The following is a 26,871-nucleotide window of genomic DNA, read 5'->3' on the forward strand; positions in this document are numbered from 1 at the left end:
AACTTTAGCGATAGCTTTAATGTTTTTCCTTGAGCAGCCACCTTTCATATTCCTTTTTATTTGATCGTGCCATATATTGTTAAATGACTCATCATTAGTTATTCATATTTTTTAACCGATGGCGTTGATGACCGCCTTGTCACCTCATATTTTCTTGTGTAACTGGGCATGCATTCGGGAGCCTTCTTGCATATCTATGCTTACCTGTCATCATTGGTTTATTATTATTGCTTTTTACCTTTTTGGTTTACAAATTCAAGTATCATTTTTGCTTCTTGCTATGAATCATTTTGCTGCCCATAGCTTCTGTTCTTTCCAAAGCTAGTGTGTGATCATTTACTGTGATTGCACTAAGAGAGTCGGTTCCTGGCTAAGATATCTGGCATCCCTATACAAGATGGAGACATAATATTAGATTTGCATGGGAGAGCCGACATATTCAAAATCAATTGATTGCATTTTCAAGTCGAGCTATACCATTCTTCAGGTTATGAATTATACTTTGATTTTCTTTTTATATCTTTTAGAAATCAAAGATTAGAACAATCCGATTTGCCTATCAAAGAAGGCTTCATTTTTTTTTCTTTAGTCCAAAGTTTGGAATGATTGTCAACGTGCATATTTCTTTCTGTTGTCTTTCTGCTATATTGATATAAGGAGCCATTCTGTTAAGGGAAGAATATGTCCATGATAACATTTTGAGTATGATTGTGCATATCTAAAGAATCTCTATCAAAAATTGCCAACTCGTACAGGGGTATTGTCATTACACCTTTGAGAAGTGTGCAATACCTTTATAATAATACATTAATTTGAAAGGAATTTTATTCCTCATTTTTAATGCCATAGGCCAGATTGGGCATAATAAGATGGCAATGTTCATATTCAAAAACCAGATATCACGCTGGAATTCATCTATGAGGACCGGCATGGTCGAGATGAAGGGTGTGAATGGGAATATTCCCACAAGGAAAAGTAAACACAAGTCAGTAACAATACTCAAATGTAATAACTAAGTCAGCTCATGGTAATCCTTTGTATATTTTCGTGTTGTCAAGTCGAGTAGTGGGTGATTGGTCTTATATGATGCCCATCCATTGTTGTCCAAAGTAGGTTAGTGGCATGATTGCTGCTGTGATCACTAGAGGTAGAGTGCTAGCAGTTAGAAGATAGGTTCATTGAAGGTGTCCACAGCTTCGTCAGTTTACTAGCTTACACTACACTAGGATGTTTAGTGGCTAGACAGTGGTTTCCGAAGCCCAATGCCAAGGTAGGGAGGGCCTTTCTCGATACTCGATAGAGATTGTGTGGGGATACTTAATGGGTCTGTGGTTGGGAGGTTGAGCCTATGGCAATGCTTCTTGTCTCTTCGAGATGCCAAGGCTTGCACAACGCAGGAACATTATCTACATTGTCTCAGGTACTTATTTCATGTTTCTGCATTTTATTTGATATATATAGTCATGTATTAAAATTCTGTTACTTCCTTATACTAGATGCGAGGAATTCAGTCACATAGATCAACCGTGGGATGGAAATGCAATAGATGTGGTAGTTTTAATTGTATGTCATGCAAACTTAGAATCAGAATGTTAGTTTATTTTTTCAGTTATATGAATTGAAAGCTATAGTTAAACACGTATTTTCCTTTCATGTGAATGTGAAGAATAACTGTTATATCTGTCACTCTTTTTCTCCGATTGTGATCACATTTAATTATTGGTTAAATATGCTACGGGAAATTAGCAAGTTACATGATCTTCTCCATGATGAGATTTTTAACCATTTTCTCCTGCATCTAATCTGAATTTCTCTCGAATATAATTAACTCTCGAACGATCAAATTTGAGTAATTCATCTCTTCCACTAGTGCCTTGAATAAAAGACTCCCAAGAATTAGGGAGACCATTCATATGTAACATAACCTGGTCTTTGTCCTCAATTGAATCGCCAATAGTTAAGTTAATCTTTCAATTCTGTAATCTTTATTAAGAAAGGGACAACTGATTATCCTCTAGCCATTTTTATATGAAGTTGATGTCCCAAAGTGAGTGCGCTGCTGGTATTGTTGAATTCTTACAAGCTTTGAAGACTCTCAAACATTTCTTTAGCTGAATTCAACTTGTATATCATTAGCGAAACCAAAAATATATTAGAACTAGTCCATTCTGACCTATGTGGACCTATGTCAACACCCTCCAAGCGAGGAGCCTTATACTATGTAATCTTCATATACTATGTAATCTTCATAGATGACTCCTCAAGGAAAAGATGGATATATTTTCTAAAATGTAAATAATTTGAGGAAATCCTAAATAGATTCAAAGAGTTCAAAGCTCTAACTGAAAATTTCTCCAAGAAGAAAATTAAGACCTTGAGAACTGACAATGTGATATAGTACACTTAAGAATTGTTAAAAGAATATTGTGTTAGTTCAGAGATTAAGAGGGAGTTCACTGTATCCTATAATCCTCAACAAAATAGGGTAGCTGAAAGGAAAAATGGAACTATTGTGGAGGTAGCAAAATCCATGATGTTTGATCAAAATCTAGATTCCTCCTTCCGGGCAGAAGCATCTAGAGCAGCTGTTTATATTCAAAATAGATGCCCACCTTCTCATCTTGATAATAAAACACTTGAGGAGACATTTACCGGACATCAACCTGATATAAGCCATCGAAGGATCTTTGGCTGTCCAGTGTACATTCATGTACCCAAAGAGAAGAGAACAAAATTAGAAACCTCCGGAAGAAAATGATCTTCGTGGGCTATAGTGAAACTTCAAAGCCATATAGAATATTCATTCTTGGACAAAGGCAAATAGAACTTAGTCGAGATGTAATATTTGAGGAAGATATTGTTGAGAAATTTAGCTTCATAGTAAATTGAAGCAAATTCTATATATAATATATGTTAATATATATGTGTTGATGAAAATGTATATATGAAAGTCTTGTCTAATACATACATACATACATACATATATATCATCATCATCATCATCATCAACTTATATATTTACATATATTATATACCAAAAAATATATCATTGAAAACATAATAAGTATAGGTTGTTATCAAAGACTGAATGTCGATCAAGTACTGACTATCGTTTATAATCAAAATACATTGTATCAGCAGTGATGTGAAACGTGACCACGTAGGGTCATGACTGTATGTGGCATGAGCCACGTAGGGCTATGCCCCTACATGAGCATGTTACAATATATATTAATATACCGTTCGAGACTGCAGAAGATCATCAAATTCAGTCTGCTATATATCTCAAGTTTGGTCTGCATTATACTTTCAGTACAGTCTGAATTAGATCTGCATTTATCAAGTCATAGTTATTGTTTATCAGCAGAATTGATCCGTAAAAGAAAATCAATCAAACATATATCAGAATTCATAAAGGGAATTGAATAATGCTTTGATCATTACAGTATTTCTGCAAATACAATTTAGTTCAGTCTCCACCAGCATCGATCTATATATTTAACATGGTACCAAAGCCTAACTGGTGGAGAGATTGCTAAACTGCTTAAAACAAATTTTTAAAATCACAAAATAAAAGTGACATCATGGCAAGCAATAGTAGGGTCTATGATAGACTTGAAGGAGCAACAAATTTTTTCTCATGGAAAATTCAAATTACAAGAATCCTCGAAGAATTGGAATTAGAATCATTATTTGAAGAAGACACTTAAATACCTGAAAATGAGGCAGAAAAATCCATTTAGAAAAGGCGAAATAATAAAGTCAGAAAAATCATTGTTGATTTAGTAAAAGATCACATTGTTCCTTCCATATCAAATCTCAAGAAAGCATTTGAAGTATTTAAAACAATTAAGGATACATTTGAGATGAATAACTCAAGCAGATTGCTCACATTAGAAAATCAAATTATGAATATAAAAATGAATAAAGGAGAGTCAATCTCATCCTACTTTGAAAGAATTTCAGAACTAAAGAATCAACTATTTTCTATTGGAAATAAAGTTGAAGATCAAAAAATATCCATAATAACTCTTAGAGGGCTACCTATATCTTGGGAAACATTTATCCAAGTCGTCAGCAAACCTTCAATACTAGCTTTTGATCAACTTAAAAATGATTGCACCCTAGAAGAATCAAGACTAATTTCTAGAGGGATCATTTCAAACCAAGAGGGAGAAAATCAAGCCCTTTTCTTAATCTCTAATAACTAGGATACCGATTCATCCCTTGTAGGTTAGGCTTCTGCATTCGATGCGGATGGCTCCTAGATGCGTCTGGAAGCCTTGCAGATGCTGGCCGGAAGGTAGCCGTAGGCTCCTGGATGTGTTTGGAAGCTCGTGGATGCGTTTGGAAGCCAGTCTCTGACTTCCAAACGCATTCGGGAGCTTGCGGCTGGCTTCCAACCAGCATCTGTAGGGCTTCCAGACGCATCCGGGACCATCCGCGGGCCCAGCGGCCGGAAAAGACAAAAAAAATAAAAATAAAAAGCGTTTAAAAATACTCAAGTTGCCCATTAAACATGTGTTGTAATTGCATTCTTTAGGTTATTTTTTGCTATGAAACCCTAAAATGACCCTTAGGGTGAATGTTGAAGCATTCACAACTCATTTTGGAAACTTTGTTTGCACCTACAACCACTTCTCATTTGGTTTGTAGTTTGCATTGTCATTGTAAGAGGGAGAGCTAGCTTTCTCAAAAGAGTTCAAATCATTCAAGGTAAGTGATCAATTCCATTCATGAGTATTTTGATGGATATTTTAGAGTTTTTGATGAATTTTTTCAAGTTCTTGAAGATTTTTTTTTCAAGTTTTTTGTCAAATTTTTTTTTTTGAAAGATATGTGTAAGCAAGTTTAGGTATCTATTTTAGTAGTTTTTCCTCACTTTTTCCCACTTGTATGCATGATATTCATAGTTGTTAGGACCTAATTTAAATTTTTTAATTTTCTTATAGAATAGGTTGCAAAAAACTAGGCAAGAAAGGATATCGGTGATAGTGCTAGTCAAAGTTTAGTGGGGGGCCAAGGAGGGCAAGGGATTGATAATTTCAAAATTGATATAGGTTCTCCTTTGTGGAGACATACACCACAAATATCATAGGTTTCAGGAGGTGGCTCATACTATTGGAAGTGCAATTCTTGTCAAAGTAACAAAGGAAAACCTTTCAATAGCTCATATTCCCGAGTGAAGCTTCATTTTATGAGCCTTGCTAGCAAAGGATTTGGAATGTGCAAAGGCAAAAATGGTACTGGGATGACTAGTGCAGAAATTCTTTCATTTGTAAGAGAACAAAAAGCTGTTGATACATTGATCAATAGATTAAAAAAAACTACTATCAAGTCCTTCCTCAAAGAGCAAGTTGCATGCACCCACTGAACCAATTGCATCCTCCCAACACCCATTCTTGCAAGTACTTGTGCTAAGAGAGGATGAGGAAGAAGTGGGAATTTCAACTTGCAAAAGAGGCCCATTGCACATTGTATTTAAAATGGAGGCAAGAGACCACGCTGATGAAGCTATTGCACGTTGCCTCTATGCGAATGAGCTTCCTTTCAACTTGGTGAAATCGCCATATTGGAAGGAAATGGTGGCAGCAATCAAAGAATCACCAGCTGACTACACAAGCCCGGTGTATGAAAAGGTGCGTACGACTCTATTGCAACTAGAGAAGACACATATAGAGAAAGACCTTCAACCAATCAAAAAATCTTGGAAAACTTCGGGTCTAACTATTGTGTCAGATGGTTAAAAGGATACAAGAAACTGGCCATTGATTAATGTGATTGTAGTTTCCCCCAATGGGGCAATGTTTTTGAAGGCTGTTGATTGTGAGGGGCAAGTGAAGGATTCCAAATTCATTTCTAGAATTCTCATCGAGGCCATTGAGATGGTGGGTAGTGAGAATGTGGTACAAGTGGTCACAAAAAATGCCAAAAATTGCAAGGGTGCAAGTAGTTTAGTTGAGAGTTGGTATGAGCATATTATTTGGACCCCTTGCATTGTTCACTGCCTTAACTTGATCATGCAGAGGATTTGCACTGTAATAGAGTGGGTGAAGAAAATATACCAAGAGGGGGAGGACATACAGATGTTTGTGACCAACCAGTACATGTCACAATCCATTTTTAGAACATACTCCAAATTGGAGTTGCTGAAGGTAAATTGATTTTTTAAAATTTTTAAGTTTCATGGATTTGTAATTTAGTTAAAAATTAAAATTTATAATTATATTGTCAATTGACATATTGTTAACTTGCTTAGGTTGCTGAGATCCATTTTGCATCTCATACAATTGTTATGAGATGACTCCTCAAGGTAAAAGATGCCTTGGGCCAAATGGTCATCGGTAAACAATGGGGCATATGGAAGATCTCAAATTCAGAAAGAGCACAAAGGATTAGGGATTTGATCTTGAATGAGAGTTGTTGGGCTCGTGTGGCATATGTATTGGATTTCATCGAGCCCATCACGACTATGCTCCGTTTTGCTGATATAGATACACCTTGCTTGAGGGATGTGTATGATGGCATGGACACCATGGTTGAGAAGGTAAAACATTCTATACAAGCAGATGAGAGTGACCCCACAGAATGCAAAGCATTATGCGAACAAGTGCGCTGGAATAAGATGACTACCCCATTGCACCTCCTTGCATATGCCTTAACTCCTAGGTACTATAGTGAGGAGGTAGTTGATATATCAAGTAGAGTTGCACCCTTTGCGGATGAGGATGAGGGGTGCCACAAAGCTTTTACAAGACTCTTCCCACTGGAAGAAATGAATGAAAAAGTGAGGGAAGAATTTGGGTTGTTTGCTCCGGGGTTAAGGCATTCTCCATTTGCACTAAAGGACCAAAATAAAATGGGAGCTATCACATGGTGGTACATATATGGTCAACCTTTCAAGCATCTTCAATCTCTTGCAATCAAGGTCCTATCACAAGTAAGTTTTTTTAATTTTGTATTGTAAAATTTGTTTTAAACTTTTATGTTGACACTTGCATTCTAGAATTTAGTGTTTCCCACAATCTTTAAAATTAATTTGCTTTTCATTTGTATGTTTTGTGACAACTATCTAGGTTGCTAGTTCTTTTGCTGCTAAATGGAATTGGAGTACATACTCCTTTATCCATTCGGTGAAGTGCAACCGGTTGGGCTTCAAGAAAGTTGAGGACTTGGTCTTTGTCCACACCAACTTGCATCTTTTGTCACGTAAGAATGATCATTACAAGGGAGAACAAAGCTTTTGGATATAGCCCCTGAGTGTGCAGATTTGGATGCAACACTTCATGATCTTATTACAGTCAAAGACGGTGATGATGATAGCGTGGCACGTGGTGCATCTAGCATTAGTGGAACCATGTTTGGTTCAAATGATCTTTCAACAGTTGGATATGATGATGAGACTGTGGATTTTCTTGCGAATACCTATGATTCAAAGTTAGACTCTGATGCAAGTTGATTGAATCTTCAATCATTAACTATGTTTTTATTTTGTTGGAATCTTGAACATGACCTATTTGAACTTATTGTCTAAGACTAAACGCTAATGTTGGACAAGCACATATTGATATATCGTATGAATTTTGATAAAGCGTCAAGTATCATAATTCATAATCATACTATCAAATAATTTCTTTTTGTATATTTTTTGCATTTCTTTGCATATATTAGTATATTTCTTGCATTTCTTTGCATTTCCTCTTGCATCCGCATCCGCATCCAAAAAAATCTTTGCATCCCGTATCCGCTTCCGGAATCTACATTCGAATTGGTAACCTAGTCTAATAACAAAGGGAAGAAAAATGACCAAAGAAACAATAATCACAATTGGAAAGACTTCTCCAAAGTTCAATGTTGCAAGTGAGAAATTTGGACATACCTACAAATTTTGTCTAGAAAGGGAAAAAATTCTAGCCACCATAGCCAAAGTTAAAAAGGAAGAGAATCTATTATTTTACTTAGCTCAATCAAGTGAGATGGATTCCAACGAAAATGTGTGGATAATCGACAGTGGTGCATCTCGTTACATAACAGGATTGAGAGATAAGTTTGAAACTTTTGAAAATTATCACACTGAAGGAGTCACCATTAGAGACAACTCCACCTATCCAGTAAAAGGAATTGGGACTTGTTCTATACAACTAAGAACTGGGATTATTGTAAAATTGGACGATGTTCTCTTTGCACCTGGCATAAAAAGGAATCTAGTATCCATCTCAGGACTTGCAAATGAAGGGTATCATGTTACCTTTAATGAAGACAAAGTATTGTACTGGCCTAAAAATTCTAACTTAAAAAATGCCATCACCATAGGGTATAGAGATGGACCTCTATATAAACTATGTAACATTCAAAAGTAAGCCCTAAATCATGAAGTATCAAACCCTAATGTAATATGGCATAGAAGGCTTGGACATCTTGGATATAGTGCACTACCGAATATAGAAAAAATCACCTTTGGAACACCTAACTTAAATTCAAATCATATTGGCATTTGTGAAGGATGTGCTTTAGGAAAGAATGTAAAAATATCTTTAACCCCAAGTGAACACAAATCTAAATCAATTTTGGAACTAGTTCACACTAATTTTTGTGGACCTATGCCAACACTCTCTCTAGGAGGATACACATACTACATAATCTTTATTGATGACTTTTCTAGGAAAACTTGGATTTACTTCCTAAAAGTCAAAGAATCAAATGAAGTTCTATTGAAATTTAAAGAGTTCAAAGAACTTGAAAATCAAACGTCAAAGAGAATAAATACTCTATAAGATCAAACAATGGGGGCGAATACACCTTTGGAAATTTCAAGATTTTTACACCTCTGTTGGGATTAAGAGGCAAGATACTGTACCTTATAATCCTCAACAAAATGGAGTGGCAGAAAGGAAAAACAAAACATTGTTGAAGTAGCAAAAGCCATGTTACATGATCAAAATTTACAAGTCTCATTCTAGGCTGAGGCCACTGATACTGCTGTATATATTCAAAACAGATTCCCACACTCAATTCTAGAAAACATAACCCTTGAAAAAGCCTTTATAGGAATTAAACCTGACCTAAGTTATCTCAGAATATTTGGTTGCCTCGTTTACATTCATATACCTATAGAAAAAAGAACCAAGTTAGAACCATTTGGGAAGGAAGGTATATTTGTTGGATACACTGAAAACGCTAAAGGGTATAGAGTCTATATACCTGGGCAAAGATCAGTCGAATTTAGTAGAGATGTCAAATTTGAAGAAGACATTGCCTTCAAACTATCCACAAGTAGAGAAGATGAGCCCATCATAGAATTGGATGAAAATCAGCAAACTGAAAATCAGAGGGACAACATATCAGAAGTAAATGAACTATTATTAGACATTGAAGATGGGGACATCTCTAATATCAAGAAAAGGCCACTATGGGCAAGGAAAATAATTGAGGAAAATAATGTTGAACCAGATGAAATCTCCTAGGGAGTAAGAAAACCAGAAATAAATCATGCTACACTGCACTAGTAACTTAGCTTACAAAATTTGAACCATCAATTATTGCAAAGGCTCTATCATGTCAAGCATGGAAATATGCTATGGTCGAAGACTATCAATCCATATTACAAAATAATGTTTGGGATATTGTACCTAGGCCAAAAGACAATTCAATTGTCTCATCAAAGTGGTTATACAAAATCAAGTATGCTTTAGATGGTAGTATTGAAAAACATAAAACAAGATTTGTTGCACGAGGTTTCTCTCAGAAGGTAGTATTGATTATGAGGAAACATTTGCTCGATACACTTCAGTAAGGACAATTATTGCAATTGCAGCATCCAAAGGATGGAAGATACATCAAATGGATGTCAAGACCGCATTTCTAAATGGTGTCGTTAATGAAGAAGTATATATTGAACAATTTGAAGGTTTCAATATAAAAGACAAGAACTTATATGTATGTAAACTAAAGAAAGCTCTTTATGGCCTTAAACAAGCACCACGAGCTTGATATAAAAGGATAGATAGCTATCTCTCCAAACTAGGGTACTCCAAAAATGAAGCTAATCCTAACATATATTTCAAAATATCTAATGGTGACATTCTAATTCTTGTCCTCTATGTTGATTGACTTATTAATAATAGGAGAAGATCATCTAATTGAAAAATGCAAATAAGATCTTGTGGCTGAATTTGAAATAAAGGACCTAATCCTACTACACTATTTTTTGGGTCTAGAAGTATGTCAAAGAAAGATCATATTTTTCTAAATTAAGGGAAGTACACCCATGACATCTTGACTAGATTTGGTATGATGGACTGCAAGCCTCTAGCGACTCCTATGGAAACAAATCTACACAAGTTAAAAGAAGAAGAAATGAATTCAAAATCTATTGATCCAACTCTCTATAGATAGATCATTGGATCACTTATGTATTTGGTAAATACTAGGCCTGGCATCTGTTTTACGACCAATGTATTAAGCCATTTCATGTGTGAACCAAAGAAGATTCATTTGTTGGCTGCTAAACATATGTTGAGATATTTACATGGTACTATTGGTCTTAGTTTGAAGTACAAAAAATGTTGAGATAACACTTGAAGGATATAATGATTTTGATTGGGCTGGTTGTTCCATAAACCACAAGAGTACTACAGGGTGTTGCTTTAGTCTTGGATCAGCAATGATATCTTGGTTTAGGTAAAACAACCAATAGTTGCCCTGAGTTCCACTGAAGCGGAATATATGGCAGCCTCCATGGGAGCTTGCGAAGTAGTATGGTTGAGAAAACTATTATTTGGGCTTTTCGGAAAGCTACTAAGCTCCACAGTGATTCATTGTGATAACCAAAGCTGCATCAAACTTTCTACTAATCCTGTCTTTCACAATCGCTCAAAGCATATCGAGACTCCATATCATTACATAAGAGACATGGTTGATAGAAATGTTATCAAATTGATTTATATCAGCACTGATGAGCAAAATGTCGACATTTTCACCAAGCCTCTTGCAAAGTTGAAAATAGAGTACTTTAGATGTAAACTTGGCATGAGAAGTTTGTAAATACATTTGTAATTTAATATATTCACATAATTACTCCGCCTTGCGAGACGAGGGGACGGGGGGATAGGGGATAGAGGGGCCTTGATTTGGGGATGGCAAGAGGACGGCGACAGGGGATGGGGGGGGGTGGTGGAGGGAGCAAGGGTGTATATGCTATACATATGGTACTAAAATGCTAGTTATGAAAAGATGTACTACAATTATACAATATAAGATACGAAGATGTAAGAAACTTAAATATTGAACATTGCATTGAAGTTTTCAACTAGAACATCACGATTCATGATCAAATGACAAACAAACAATGAACATTGAACATTGAACATCAGCAAATAATAAATGTATATATCAGTCTTTAGATCAATAGTATGAGTATCGAGATTCTACTATCTAATAGTAATTAATGATCGTATGAGTCATGACATAAAGATGATTACAATAAGTATCATGTGCCATGAATCATGATATCAAAATAAGTATATAATGCAAACAAAAACTACAAGTCACCAAGAGTCCAAATCAAAATGTCAAATCAATGATCAATGATCATCCCTTGGAGGCTGGAAGTTGAAACTCATCGCCATTGGAACTATCAGTCTCTCCAAGATCAAGAGCCAAAAAGGGAACACCAACTAGCCTTGTGGCTAGATCTAAAGCATCCTCATCAATCTGCGATGGCTCCTCAGGCTCTACATCCCATCGTGATGTTGGATTCTCCTTGTACAAAGTTGTCTTGCGGTCATTGATACGCAACACACTGTGTACAACCACTAGCTTCTTTGCTCTCTAAGAGGTAAGTCTATTCCTCTTAAGAGAGTGGATGAAGCTATATGTAGACCAATTCCTCTCAATGAAGGAGGCATCTTGGCGTCCCCCTCGCAATGAAGGAAACTCCTTCGCGTCCCCCCGCACTCCCACAATCGGAGATGTCCCCCCGTCTCAGAGACAATGAAAGAGACTCCTTTGCACCCCCCCGCACCCCACAATCGGAGACGTCTCACTATCTCGGAGACGTCTTGTCGTCTCCGGTGGTAGTGGCGCTCTAATTGGCACTGCCCGAAACACTGAGACATTGCCCCCTGTCTCGGGGACGTCCTCGTCTTCGAGACGACCCAGTTTTGGGGGGGTATGCGTCCCCGTGTTACACTATATATTCATAAATGATTGAAAATTAATTTTTTTTGCATTTGTGTGTTATGAAAGGTGATGATCTTTCATGTGTGTGAGGTCACTATTGTAAGGTGACAATCTTAATTTGACCTATCTCCTAGATATGCTACATTAACCTGTAGCACCAAAATGTGCTGGATGTCCAGAAGCAAGTGTTATTATGGTTCTTTGGGCCAGATTTTGCCGGACACCATGATTACCAACTCATCATTGTTCTTTGGGCTGGATTTCGCCGGACACCATGATAACCAATTTGTTATGGTTCTTTGGACCGGATCTTGCCGGACACCATGATATAGTTACTATCATAGACCACAATTAAGTTGGTGGTTAAACTTATATTAAACTTATGAAAATTGCTTCAATTCCCTCCTTGCTAAAGAGGAAGTGCTGAGAAATTTAGCTTCATAGTAAATTGAAGCAAATTCTATATATAATATATGTTAAAATATATGTGTTGATGAAAATCTAATATATGAAAGTTTGGTCTAATATGTACACACACACACACACACACACACACACACACACACATATATCATCGTCATCATCAACTTATATATTTACATATATTATATACCAAAAAATATATTATTGAAAACATAATAAGTATTGGTAGTTATCAAAGACTTAATGTCGATCAACTATCGACTATCATTTATAATCAAAATACATTGTATTGGCAGTGGTATGAAACATGACCAGGTAGGGTCATGCTCCTACATTAGCATGTTATAATATATATTAATATGCCCTTTGAGACTGCAGAAGATCATCAATAACAATGATGTGAATCACAGTCATAAACAAATTCAGTTTGCTATACATCTCAAGTTCGTTCTGCAATGTACTTTCAGTACAGTCTGAAATAGATCTGCATTTATCAAGTTATATTTATTGTTCATCAGCATAATTGATTTGTAAGAGAAAATCAATCAAACATATATCAGACTTCATAAAAGGAATTAAATAATGCTCTGATCATTACAGTATTTCTGCAAATACAATTTAGTTCAGTCTCCACCAACATCGATCTATATATTTGACAGATATTGCCTTAAACAGGGCAAAGAATTATGATGAGTTAGAAAATCAAAGTTGAACCATGAACAAGGATATATGTTCTACTTCTGGAATTCAGTCAGAATGTCCTGAAGATACCTCATATGAAAATCCACCTGAATCTGAGATTCAAAATGAGTATCATGATGAAAATCAAAATTCCAACAAAAGGGAACAACCACTTTGGGCTAGGAAAATTGTGAAGGAAGCTGAAAACTTTGCAGTGCCTGATGGTACATTAAGAGAAAACAAAAGATCCCACAAACTAACATATAATGCATTAATGAGTGAAATTCTCGACTTTGAACTAGCCAATGTTAATGAAGCCCTCAAACAACAAGCTTGGAAAGATGCTATGACAGAAGAATACCACTCCATTTTAAAGAATAATGTTTGGGATATAGTTCCTAGACCAAATGGAAAATCAGTTGTTTCCTCCAAATGGTAGTTCAAATTAAATATGCTGCAGATGGTAGCATAGAAAAACACAAGGCACGTTTTGTTGCCAGAGGATTCTCTCAGAAGGAAGGCATTGACTATGAGGAAACCTTTGCACTTGTAGCTCGATATACCTTTGTTCGAGTTGTGTTACAGCCATTGCAGTAGCCAAAGGTTGGAAGGTTCACCAAATGGATGTTAAGATTGCATTTCTAAATGAAATTATAGAAGAAGTATATCTGGAACAACTTGAAGGATTTATAGTTCATTATACAAAATCTCATGTATGCAAATTAAAGAAGGCTCTATATGGAGTTAAATAGGCTCCTCGAGCCTGGTATGAAAGAATTGACAAATACCTCATGAGTTTAAAATTCTCAAAGAATGTTGCTGATCTAAATCTCTATTAGAAATTTATAAATGGTGATATGCTAATTCTAATTCTTTATGTTGATGGCCTAGTACTCACAGGAGAAGATCATCTTATTGCTCAATGCAAATGAAATTTAACTTCAGAATTTGAAATGAAAGATCTGGGTATTCTACACTATTTTCTAGGATTGGAAGTATGGTAGAAACCTGATGGTATCTTTCTAAATCAGGAAAAATATGCCTTTGATACATTTAAGAGATTTGGAATGTTAAACTGTAGACCTATGTCCACTCCCATGGAGACAAACTTGCACAAATTAAAAGAATATACAACAAAATCCAAATTTGCAGATCCTACACTTCATAGACAAATTATTGGGTCACTTATGTATTTGGTTAACACTGGACCTGCCATATGCTATGCAGTGAATACTTTAAGTTAGTTCATGTGTGAGCCTCGTGAAACTCAACTTGTTGTTGCTAAGCATATTTTGAGATACCTATAGGGTACTATTGGATATGTCCTTAAATACAAGAAGGTTGATCTTGATCTACATGGATTCACAGATTTAGATTGGGTTGGCAGTGTGGCAAATCAGAAGAGCACATTTGAGTATTGTTTCAGTGTAGGATCCGCTATGATCTCTTGGACAAGAAGGAAAAATTTCTCTGTTGCACAAAGCTCTACTGAAGCAGAATATATTGCAGTTGCTATGGGAGCCAGAGAAGCTATATGGCTTAGGAAGTTGATTGTGGGACTATTTGGACAACCTCTAAAGCCTACTATTATTCTATGTGATAACCAAAGGTGTGTCAAGTTGTCAGAAAATCTAGTGTTCCATGATCGATCCATGTATATTGAAATTCCTTTTAACTATGTCAGCGATATGGTATAGAGGGAAGCCATTTAGTTAGAGTATATTAACACTAGTGATCAAACTGCAGACATTCTCACCAAGCCTCTTTCCAGAGTTAAAGTGGAGCACTTCAGAAGGAAACTTGGTATGATTGAAATGTAATTGAGACTTAGTTTTAAATTTATTTCATTTGTAAAGTTATATATTAAAGATGTTTAATGTGTAAATTCTTTTATCATATGTGCGACTTTATGACTTATGGGCCCTCTTCCTGTGTACATTACATTAAGGTGACAATCTTTCTAATGATGTACACTTGTATCAAACATTGTGAGGTGACGACTTTATAATGTTTCCTATCATGATGGATATCATGTGACATGATATCTTTATGTAGGTCATGATAGTAGTATCTCTAGAGCATTTTGATGGATATCATGAAATGTGATAACCTTACGAATCATCATGTTCTTTATGAGATAATCATGGTGAGATGCCATGTGAGTTATGGTAGACATCATGTGACGTGATTTTAGTGCACATACTATAACTAGGATATATAAATGTAATGAGATGTGATATTCTAAATATACTCCTTGATGTCACAAGTAAGGTGATATGTAAAATTCATTCATCTTAGTTATCTCCCCTAGCTAAGAGGGAGGGTTAATGAATAGCATTGGTCAGATCTCCTAAGACTGCAAATTGTATATATATGTGAGTGTATGTTTTACATACACTCACATATATATACATATTATAATCAGATACTGACCAAGCACAACTGAAATGAAATACAATGGATATATATATATATATATATATATATCAACCTAATGATATTGCAGATCGATCAGCTATGTCTCTTAGTTTGAATATATAAAACAGTCACAACTAGTTGGTATTAACTAACTAATCAGATCTTGTATGAGATCGGATTAGTTAGTTAATACTAACTAAATGAATAAACAAATTGTGACCCTTGTATTGAAAGATCATGACCGATCTTGAGAGGCATCTATTGAAGACAATATATATGTCTATCATTGATTGTGGTACTGACATTGAACTCAATAAATGATCAATTCCTACTACAGATCGATAACCAATATCGTTACTTATTCCCACCCAATTGTTATCCAATTTATATTTGCACTTGCAGGTCATATATCAGTGTGTTCTTACAGTTCAGGATTCAGAATTAGAGATTGACACTATTACAGATTGGATTCATACTTTCAGTAATATCACTGCAGATCGAGACTGAGAGTTGGAGTCTATATTACCAGCAGATTGTGCTTCTACATAAAATGTGGATTACATATATTGCAGACATTAAAGATTGGTCAAATCTGATAAGAGTACATCAAGTTTTATTCCTGCAAACAAGAGTGAAAACTTTGATTAAGTAACCTGTGATTACAAGAAAAGAACATACGGTCTGATATAAGTTTAATTCTCATTTACACTAGCTGATGTTTTATCAATGTTCAACTATCTAGCATTTGAGTCAATTCCTTTGATCCATATCTTGAGTACTGGTTCACATCGACTCATCTTACCTGAGCATGAGAAGTATGCTTAGCACTCATGGCATTCAGGTATTTCTCATAGGGGTGATGCATTGGGATTTATTTGGAGGTCAGTCCTTCAAACACTTTCCCAACTTAAGCTTGCTTAACCATGCAGTTTTACCCCTAGATCATGCTCACTTTAGTTGCTACCTCTTGTAAACCTTATGCAAGTGGTGTGCCTCATGACCGATTCATTAAAGAGTTTCTTATCTCATTGACTCAAAAAATACATAGCTGAATCCCAATACACATCACATATATACATTGTGGAAAACATAGCCACATTGTTTAATAATACAATTATCCATAACCAAATCATCCTTTATGTTTATAAAAGTATTTTGTTAGAGTAGTTTATAAACACAAGTTGGTGCAACAATTTGAGTTTGATTGAAGCAAGCTGAATCCCAACAAGTTAATTTTATAAAATAGTGTAATTTACATAATATTTGTTTGAGAGACTGTTGTAAACTGACACTACATGCATCTGCTATTTGAAGGAAAAGCTTAAAATCATGCAAACAAAGTTTAATATTAGTATACACATGTTGTCTAGTATCACCTTGTCCAGATCAATAATAAAATTGATGTTGCAGTTTTTAAGTAAAATAGTTTTGTTTCCCCATGCTTAATTAAAGTTTCATTTAATTTCTAATTCAGACCAAAGGAGCACATGTGTCATAAACTGAATTTTGCTCGGCATGAGGGAATATCATTGCTAATGCTGATTTCGTTTTTGAGGGAATACCAATTGTAGTAAAATTGTTGGAAAAGTTAAGTTGATAATAACATTTTCATTATCTTTTTTGTTTAGGAAGATTAGAAATGATGTATGGCTTCTTCAGAAAATAATCTACATTTTCTTTCACTCAGCTACAGATCTGCTACATGGGATGTTAGATTTTTTTCAATGTTTTTGGTGAGTTTCGCAAAATATGTTCTTTCCTATTTTCAAAGCTGATGGACATATTTAATGAAGATCAATTATTCTTTTATTTCAATAGAGTGCCACAGAGGAAAAGGATAAGAAAATCAAGGAATTAGAAGAAAACCTTGCTGCAGTGAATTTTACAACACAAAGTAGAATGGGTAAGCTGCTGATGGCTAAATGTAGGACTCTGCAGGAAGAAAACGATGAGATTGGAATGATGGCTTCTGAGGGCAAGGTTTGTAGATTGATGCCATATTAAACCCCCAATCTTATTGTTGTAGTTGGGAATTTTAATGTCTGAAAAATTCTTACTTTTTATTCTATTATTTATAAGTTATTGCCATTCTGATATTCTTCTTCAAGTTCCAACACAGTACAATTTATCTAATAAGCTGAGCAGTGCAACGATGCATTATTTTTGTAACAAGTAATTCTACGAGCTTCTGATTTTTCCTCTCGCGTACTTTTTTTTTTTTTGACACATCTACTAATAGGGCATAAAGAATGTGTAAAAACCTTTGACATGTTGTTTGGATTTTTCTTTGATGTACTTGTAACGTAACCTTTTGTCAGTGCAATGGAAGTACATATTCCTATGGGCATCATATTGCTTTTAAATTTTTTTGCCTGAAATCTCTATTCTTATCTAGCTAAAATAGACGAGTTAGGCTTTAATTGCAGCAGACTGCATTTTTTTATCTCTTTTACCGTCTGCAGTTGAGCTGGTTATCTTACATATAATTTTTTGTTTCTGTTTTCTTATGAGCTCTTCAATTGATAGAATAATGAAGAAAGTTTCTCAGCTTTTTCCATTAGGAAACTTGACATCTTTTCAATAAGGTCACATTTCTTGGGCCTTCTTATTTGGTCAATATGGCCTAAAGTCTGCCATTTAGATGGTAGTATTCATCATCCTCATCATCTCTAATGCCTTTGATCCTAAATTACCCTTAGTATCCGGGATGGCAGGATGAGAGGACAAGATTCCGGGATGGAGTTTTTTGGCCATTTTTGGGGATGGCAGGTGACATTAGAGGGGAGAGCTATATAACAAATAGAGGAAATTTGAAATATATAGGGAGATTTCCAATATTCATATGATAACATTGATAAGTCATTCATCATATATGTTATACATAGCAATTGAGCTGAATTGAAAGTATTTTCATAAATTCATAATTTCATATTCATGATGTAACTTAAATTCATAAAGCACAGTCAAAGTTCATGGGACAATGGATGCTGATAGCAGACCTGTCATGAGCTCCATATTATCTCACTAAGGAATACTTTTTGGCACAGCACTGGTGAATGCTACCATTGTACCATGCATATTGTCTCAGACTGTCATATATGCTGATTCATGAAAGTTTAGATTGCATACACAGTGTTTTGATGTAGTACATTTCATATCTATTCAGAAAGGTTGTTGAGGGTTTGTAGTTAATTGTTTTTATTTTCCAGTGGTAATTATATTTTATTTGTTTGAAAAATATCAGAAAGTCACCAAAAAATCATATATTTTCAGAATCCTTTTTTGTCTTGGACTCAGTTTTTTAATTTTCAGACAGCATTATAAAATTAGGGATGGCTCGCTGTTCCCCTCCTTGTTTCACCTCAGCTCCCCATTCCCGTGTTTGCTCAGGGTTTTGGTGATGTCAAGGGGATGTTGCCTAGCTGTCCCTGGGGCATTTCCATTTCTGAGATGTTTGGTTTTTCCCCAGAAATGTGTCCCTGGGTAAACTTGCTTTGATCTCATGGGTTCAGGTTTCTTCTTGGTCAATTGAGGATGTGTTTTCACTAGCTATGAGTTGAGATTGTAGAACGCAGATTTACTACTGAGAAGGGAGAAAACCACAAGATAGAACACAACTCACAAGTATATGGCGTTATAACCCAAGAAGGGAGAAAAACACGGTGAATAATGCTTCTTGGATCTACTAGCTTAATCCAACCTCACAAATCCGAAGTCAATTACAGCAGTATTAGGATACCAATCAAAGGAGTCACCCAACACTTTTTACTTCATACACACTAACCTTTTCAAATATTTTTTATAAAAATGAGCACCATCTCCTCATCCCTAAATCATCCACTCAGAATTACAGTTCTGAACTTTACATCAAGACTATTGATAAATATCTTTCTACCGATTAATATAATAACAACTCCCCTTGATTTCTATGAAGCGAGATATACATATATAGGGGATTAATACAATTCTCCAAAAGTCTGCAATCAAGCACTCTTTAAAACCTGCAAAAATGTGTGATGAAGCAATCTCAGACTGTTATTAAAGCCTGCAGAATAATATTCGGTAGTTGACAATCAGAGCACATACAATGATCTTCCCTGTATAACTTATTACTTCTTTTATAATTATTACATATTTTTGGTGTTTACCTTCTTTTGGTGAACCTGACTTGTGCGACTTTCTTTTTGGAGTTAGATTGTATATTTTGAGGTGTTCTATTGCCTTTCATAGAGTTATATTTGGGTATCTTGTGTGGTTACCATTAGATCTCTCTTTTATGCTCTTTATTACATTTGCATGGTTAGATCTCATTAGGGTTTCCTTTTGTGATCTCCTCTTTTATGAGCTTAATTATGTAATAACCCCTATCTGGTTATAGCTTAGATAAACACTAATTCCCTTTACCAATCAGAGATTTGTCATCTAATCAAACCCTTGGCAAGCACTCAAATAATTAAACTCTGGAAATTTTCTAAATAGTCTTAATGATTGAATTGCAAACTATCCTTCATGCCGCATAACAATGAAACAAATTTATCTTGCAAACATGTAGAACGAATCTTTGGCTGAGATAGAATGGTAAATTCAAATTAAGCCACCAATGCCAATCTAGCAAATCAGATCGACTGACAAGATAATCTTCAGCTGTTTATTATTTTACCAAACAAACTCTGGGGAATATACAATTCACAGAAAATTGGCCCTATTCAGATAGATAAAGAACTCCCAGAAATTTCCAGAATTTTACTTGCCAAAACTGAATTAACAATGTTTGCAAAATCTAAATCTGATGGAACCTGATTGTAATTTGGATGTCTTTGACATAGCTAATATGGAAATACAGAACTCCAAATTAGAAAGTTGCAGGGCTAGAACAATTCACAGCCTCCTCCAATGCAAAACCAATGCCCAGCCAACATGACTTTACCACCAGTCCTCAATATGTTTGCCAAACAATGATGTGGTACAGCATGGAATGTGTATTGCAGACCTGGAGATCAAATCGTGAGCCTTAAATGAAATCGCAGAGCAAAGACGAGTTGATGGCAGGCTCCCAGTCCAAATTGCAGCTTTGGTAACAATTTGTTGGAGTATTATGCTTCTTGGATCTACTAGCTTAATCCAACCTCACAAATCCGAATTCAATTACAGCAGTATTAGGACACTAATCAAAGGAGTCACCCAACACTTTTTACTTCATACACACTAACCTTTTCAAATATTTTTTATAAAAATGAGCACCATCTCCTCGTCCCTAAATCATCCACTCAGAATTACAGTTCTGAACTTTACATCAAGACTGTTGATAAATATCTTTCTACATTCTGAACTTTACATCAAGACTATTGATAAATATCTTTCTACAGATTAATATAATAACAACTCCCCTTGATTTTAATGAAGCGAGATATACATATATAGGGGATTAATACAATTCTCCAAAAGTCTGCAATTAAGCACTCTTTAAAGCCTGCAAAATGATATTCAGTAGTTGTCAATCAGAGCACATACAATGATCTTCCCTGTATAACTTATTATTTCGTTTATAATTATTACTTAATACAATTCTCCAAAAGTCTGCAATCAAGCACTCTTTAAAACCTGCAAAAATGTGTGATGAAGCAATCTCAGACTGTTATTAAAGCCTGCAGAATGATATTCTGTAGTTGTCAATCAGAGCACATACAATGATCTTCCCTGTATAACTTATTACTTTGTTTATAATTACCTCACAAATCCGAATTCAATTACAGCAATATTAGGACACCAATCAAAGGAGAATATCATTCTGCAGGCTTTAATAACAGTCTGAGATTGCTTCATCACACATTTTTGCAGGTTTTAAAGAGTGCTTGATTGCAGACTTTTGGAGTATTGTATTAATCCCCTATATATGTATATCTCGCTTCATAGAAATCAAGGGGAGTTGTTATTATATTCATCTGTAGAAAGATATTTATCAATAGTCTTGATGTAAAGTTCAGAATGTAGAAAGATATTTATCAATATTCTTGATGTAAAGTTCAGAACTGTAATTCTGAGTGGATGATTTAGGGACGTGGAGATGGTGCTCATTTTTATAAAAAATATTTGAAAAGGTTATTGTAGACACCAGATCTGAAAATTACCCACGCAGACCTCTGAAAATTCTTAACAGGCCTGTCCAAGATGAAATGCAGCTCTCCAACGATCAACTGCTGCCTAAGTAGAAGCGCCAGACTTTGGCAAACCAAATTATGACTCCCAAGTTGAATTGCAGCTCTCAGAAATTCACCACTTCCTTCAATAACTCTCAGGAATAAATTATAATCCTCTCCTTAGACACAATATGAATAGTATGAGGAAAATAGACAAATTGTTTACCTCAGCACAATTTCAAATAGAAATTATGAGAATAACCCTTATACTTCAGCAAGGGCACCCAATTCAGAAAACTCAGAAAAAACACAAAGGCATCAAAAGCAAATAAACTATCCAAGCATGATTTTCTCAACAAAATGCCTTGTATTTATAACCTCCAGATTCCCTTTTATTGCCAAAATGTAACTTCACTCAAGAAGCTTCACCACACAACATTACTTAGAAGCTTCCAGTAGATTCTTTCATTTGACTTGGCCTAACTAATTAATAAATGACTCTTTTCAAAGATATCTCGACCCTCAACTTAAGTGAATTTATAAAGTTAAATTATAACTTTATAATTAGTCAATTAATTTAATGATAATTTGGCCACTAAAAATATAATAACTCCCCAAATACCCATCATTTAAATATGCCATCTAATATATATATGCTCGGATTCTTTTTTTTTTTTTGGGCGGGGGGAGTTTGGATGTGTTTGGTGTGTCTATATATAAATATATATTTTTAAAAATATATAAACATTGTGTGTGTGTGTGTGTGTGTAGTATATACTATAATTTATTTATGTAAAGAAATGTAAGAAATATACAAAAATAAACCATTACATAGCATGATACTTCACCATTGATTGTTCAAATTGAAATAACAGTAATGTCTAATTAGTAAATTACTCAAGTTCAAGATTCCAATGCAATTCGAATTACAAAATCAAAACATAGTTCATGGTTCAATGTTGATCAATCTAGAGTCAATGCTCAAGATTCACAAATAAAATTCAGTCGAATAGGAGAAAAGATATAATAAAAAAAATCAATTAAACACATGTTTTATTAAGTCACTTATGTGATTGGGAGCTCAAAACTCTTGGGTGCTCTCTGGATGCACTTGGATGCTCTCCTAAGCATCCCGCACGTATCTGCAGGAAGAAATCAGGCTTCCTGCCAGAAACTTTACAGCTTCCTAACACATCCATGCATCAGGAAGCATCCGCACCCGCATCCAGCCTTTTTTCAGGTGCATCGGTATCTTATATATATACAAGTGTATATTTATGAGATTATCTGTGGTTCTTTGTGAGCAATAATCAGATAGAAGATATCCGACAGATGCTACAACTCCAACATTCTTGAGAACATCAACCCTCAGAACTAACGACTTACTCACTATTGGGATACACAGCTAGGAGGTTTTTAATATTTATCAGAAAGTTATGAAGACAAAGCTGCTTGAGTCTTTATCTGTTAGCATTCTCAGATGAGAGCTGGGAACATTATTTATCTACTACTTCATATTGGTTGGATGTCATTTTGGCTGGAGGTGAGTCGAGTTAGGTTGGGACTGCTGCGTGAGTCAAATTGGGCTCCAATCCCTTATCATACACCTACAGAAACTGTTCTAGTTCAGATACACCTGGGAGTGTGACGTTGGTAGGATATTACTACTGCAACGAGAGCTATATGGGTTTAGCATAATAATTGATGGCGTACTTGGCTGGGATGAGTGCATTAATTGGACATGGACTGTCACATAAGCTACAAATATGAAACATCGAACTGGGAATGCAAAGCTGTTATTCTGTAAGGGGAAGCATCATATGTTTTAAATGTGTTTTGCACTGAATCTTCTCTATTGAAGAGGTTGGTAAACAATCAGAATGTTTCATACTGCTGTAACTACAAAAAAAGATCAGAAATTAATAAGTTAGTATTTGCACTTGGAATCTATATCTCTTTATGGTGTCTGTGTCATATTTATTGTTGTTTGGAAAGATATTCAATACAGTTTTCATTGGTTATTAAAAGTTAAAACCACAGAAAATTCAATACCTGGTCGCAAGCTAACTGTTTGTTAAAATTCCTAAACACTAGAGTATATTGATGTAAGAGCAAGGAAAGGGGTAAGGCATTACAGTGCTATTGGAGCAGGTGTAACCTGACATCCTGTAAGGAGGCCATTCAGAAGATGAAGAGTTTTGAGGAGAAACTACTAGAAGGGCTGATAAAATTGAAGCAAGGTTGTCAAAGCTATACTCAAAGTTGGCAAAATTTTGGCAAGGCTTTAAAAAAATTGCTCAAGTGTGTGAGCATCAAGAATGGGTAACATCTCTATTTGGTGTTACAAAGAAAATATAAGTAAATGGGAAGGATTCTTTTAGTGCAAGAAGCAATAAACTGAAAAGAGGTTTGTAGCTGGTCATTTGAAAGAAGATAGTGCCTTGGTAGATAAAAAACTATGCGACAGATTTTCAAAGTAACTCTTTGGACAGGCATACAGGTACTATTGATCAGTTTGTGCATGAAAAGGAAGAGAAAACAATAGAGCCTTGTGTTTGAGCTCAGAAATTTCCAGTGATGATGGTTTAGATATATACAAGTTGAATGATTATACAAAACCTTTGGAGAGGAGTGTTTAGGAAGACATCAGTGTTAGTGAGTTTGGGAGTGACTCTTTCACAATGGTAGCTACTCAGGAGAGGACCACACGCACTTTATTTCTGAACAAAGCAGCCAACGTTTTGTCACATGGGATTTGGGTATGCAGGATAGTACTGTTGATTCCAATGAATATCTTGAAACAAGATCTGATTTATGTTTGAACAGGGCTGACGAGCAGAAGTTTAGAAACTTTGATGATTTGAATTCACAATTTACTACTAAAAATGATAATAGAGATGCACAACATATTTGGGATGCCTATAGAGTCACTAATGTTAGGAACCATAGTTCTGATATTGGCATCCATCATAGCAGCAGGTGGCTTGGTCTGCATAAATATGGCTGGAAGAATCAAATTGAGGTGCTCATTGATAACTCATTGTTTGAGATGGGTGATGGGAAGACAAATGTTAATCCAGTATTCGTGTTAGACATTGGGACTACTCCTTGTTGTAGCATTTCACTTGATGGAAATAATGTATAGGATCCCAAAACTGAGTTGGAGTGTGATTTCCAACTTGGTATTGATCCTGGTTTACATTTTGAGGCTAATAGACATCCTTGTTGGAGACCACCAGATATGAATGATTCTACCGTTGACTGTATATAAAGAATTTTAGTCATAGCTAGATGCTGCTTCTTGTGGAGCAGAATGTGTTTATACACTTTACAATTTGTTTTGTTGGAGGAACCAGTTGATGGTGAATAAGGATGGGATTGTGGCAGCTTTATCTCATTATGATATGATTATAAGCTGGTCAAAAATTACGTATGGAGGATTCAGTTAGAGAGAAGACAAAAGGGAACTGAAGTGGAGTCTTCTTTTGATAGTGTGATTTCCAACTTGGTATTGATCTTGGTTCACATTATGAGGCTAAGAGACATTCTTGTTGGAGACCACTGGATATGAATGATTTTACCATTGACTCTATATAAAGGAGAATTTCAGTCATAGCTAGATACTGATTCTTGCGGAGCAGAATCTGTTTATACACCTTACAATTCCTTTTGTTGGAGGAACCAGCTGATGGCGAATAAGAATGGGATTGTGGCAGCCTTATCTCATTATCATATGTTGTGGCAGCCTTATCTCATTATGATATGATGCATAAGCTGGTCGAAAATTACCTATGGAGGATTCAGTTAGAGAGAAGACAAAAGGGAACTGAAGTGGAGTCTTCTTTTGATAGTGTGATTTCCAACTTGGTATTGATCTTGGTTCATGTAATGAGGCTAATAGACATCCTTGTTTGAGACCACCGGATATGAATGATTCTACCATTGACTCTATATAAAGAAGAATTTTAGTCATAGCTAGAAGCTGCTTCTTGTGGAGCAGAATGTGTTTATACACTTTACAATTTGTTTTGTTGGAGGAACCAGTTGACGGTGAATGTGGATAGGATTGTGGCAGCCTTATCTCATTATGGTATGATGCATAAGCTGGTCGAAAATTACCTATGGAGGATTCAGTTAGAGAGAAGACAAAAGGGAACTGAAGTGGGAGATCAAAGAAGGTATGGGAACAATGAACTCAAATTATTTGCATTCCCTTCTGGACCATGATCACCTTTTAAACTTAGTTGAGATCTATTTAGATACTTGGAGAAGGAAAGAGGAAGAAACTCATGATCTTTTCTTACAGTGGAGCATGAACCATTCTTCCTTACAGAAAGTGGGGAAGACCATTTCTAGGCCATCAATGATCCATGAGCATGATTCAAGAACATTAGAGATCAAATAGGTCATTGACAGGATTGATGGAATCCATAAGTATGAGATTGCCAAATATGATTTCTGCACCCTTCTGAGTAATCTCTGTTTACAGTTTGGAGAGGAGCTTGTTGGCTACAATATTCCAACACTTCCCTCGTTGACTTTACCTCCCTTATCTTTACTTGATGGTTGTTTTTCAATGTTTAGAATTATATGAGGTTGCTCCTGGAGGGCAGTGACTACTGATTTGGATAGGAGATATTGGAACTACCTTTTTGCAGTTAGAGGGAGTATGAGGAGTTATTACCCCCTTTGGGCTGTGGAGATACTTTATACTCCATTTTGGATTTGGTTTATTGGTTGCGTGGTGCTGTGCTGATCTATACCAGCAGCTTGACAGGGTTTGGTATTTTTTGTTATGCATCTATGTTGGGTGTCACACATATTTGCAGGAATTCACTATGGGATGATTGGACTATTATTGAGTCAACCATCTTAGACTTGGTCCCAGGCTCAGGCATCTTTGAAGTTTTGGGAGGTACTTGTGATGATAGAGTTGATCTTTCTGTCTTGAGTTGCGAGCCATCTTCTGTGGCTGACAACACAAATGGAATTACACATGACCATTCTGATATTCTATTGGTGCAGGCAGGAG

The 26,871-nt window shown here is 35.5% G+C and overlaps 1 protein-coding gene across 2 annotated transcripts in view; it reads left to right on the forward strand.

Annotated features, from left to right (window-relative positions):
• Nucleotides 1-26,871, forward strand: part of LOC149547695 (FKBP12-interacting protein of 37 kDa-like) — a 156,868-nt gene that overhangs the window by 120,447 nt on the left and 9,550 nt on the right. For both annotated transcript variants that reach the window (XM_089791774.1, XM_089791775.1), the window contains one exon: nt 17,521-17,682. In XM_089791774.1, the coding sequence (XP_089647900.1) occupies nt 17,521-17,682 (162 nt within the window). The remainder of the gene's footprint in view (nt 1-17,520; nt 17,683-26,871) is intronic.

This window comes from Cupressus sempervirens, chromosome 7 (assembly GCF_028749045.1).
Source record: "Cupressus sempervirens isolate cs-2001-9-10 chromosome 7, ASM2874904v1, whole genome shotgun sequence".
Taxonomy (NCBI): Eukaryota; Viridiplantae; Streptophyta; class Pinopsida; order Cupressales; family Cupressaceae; genus Cupressus; species Cupressus sempervirens.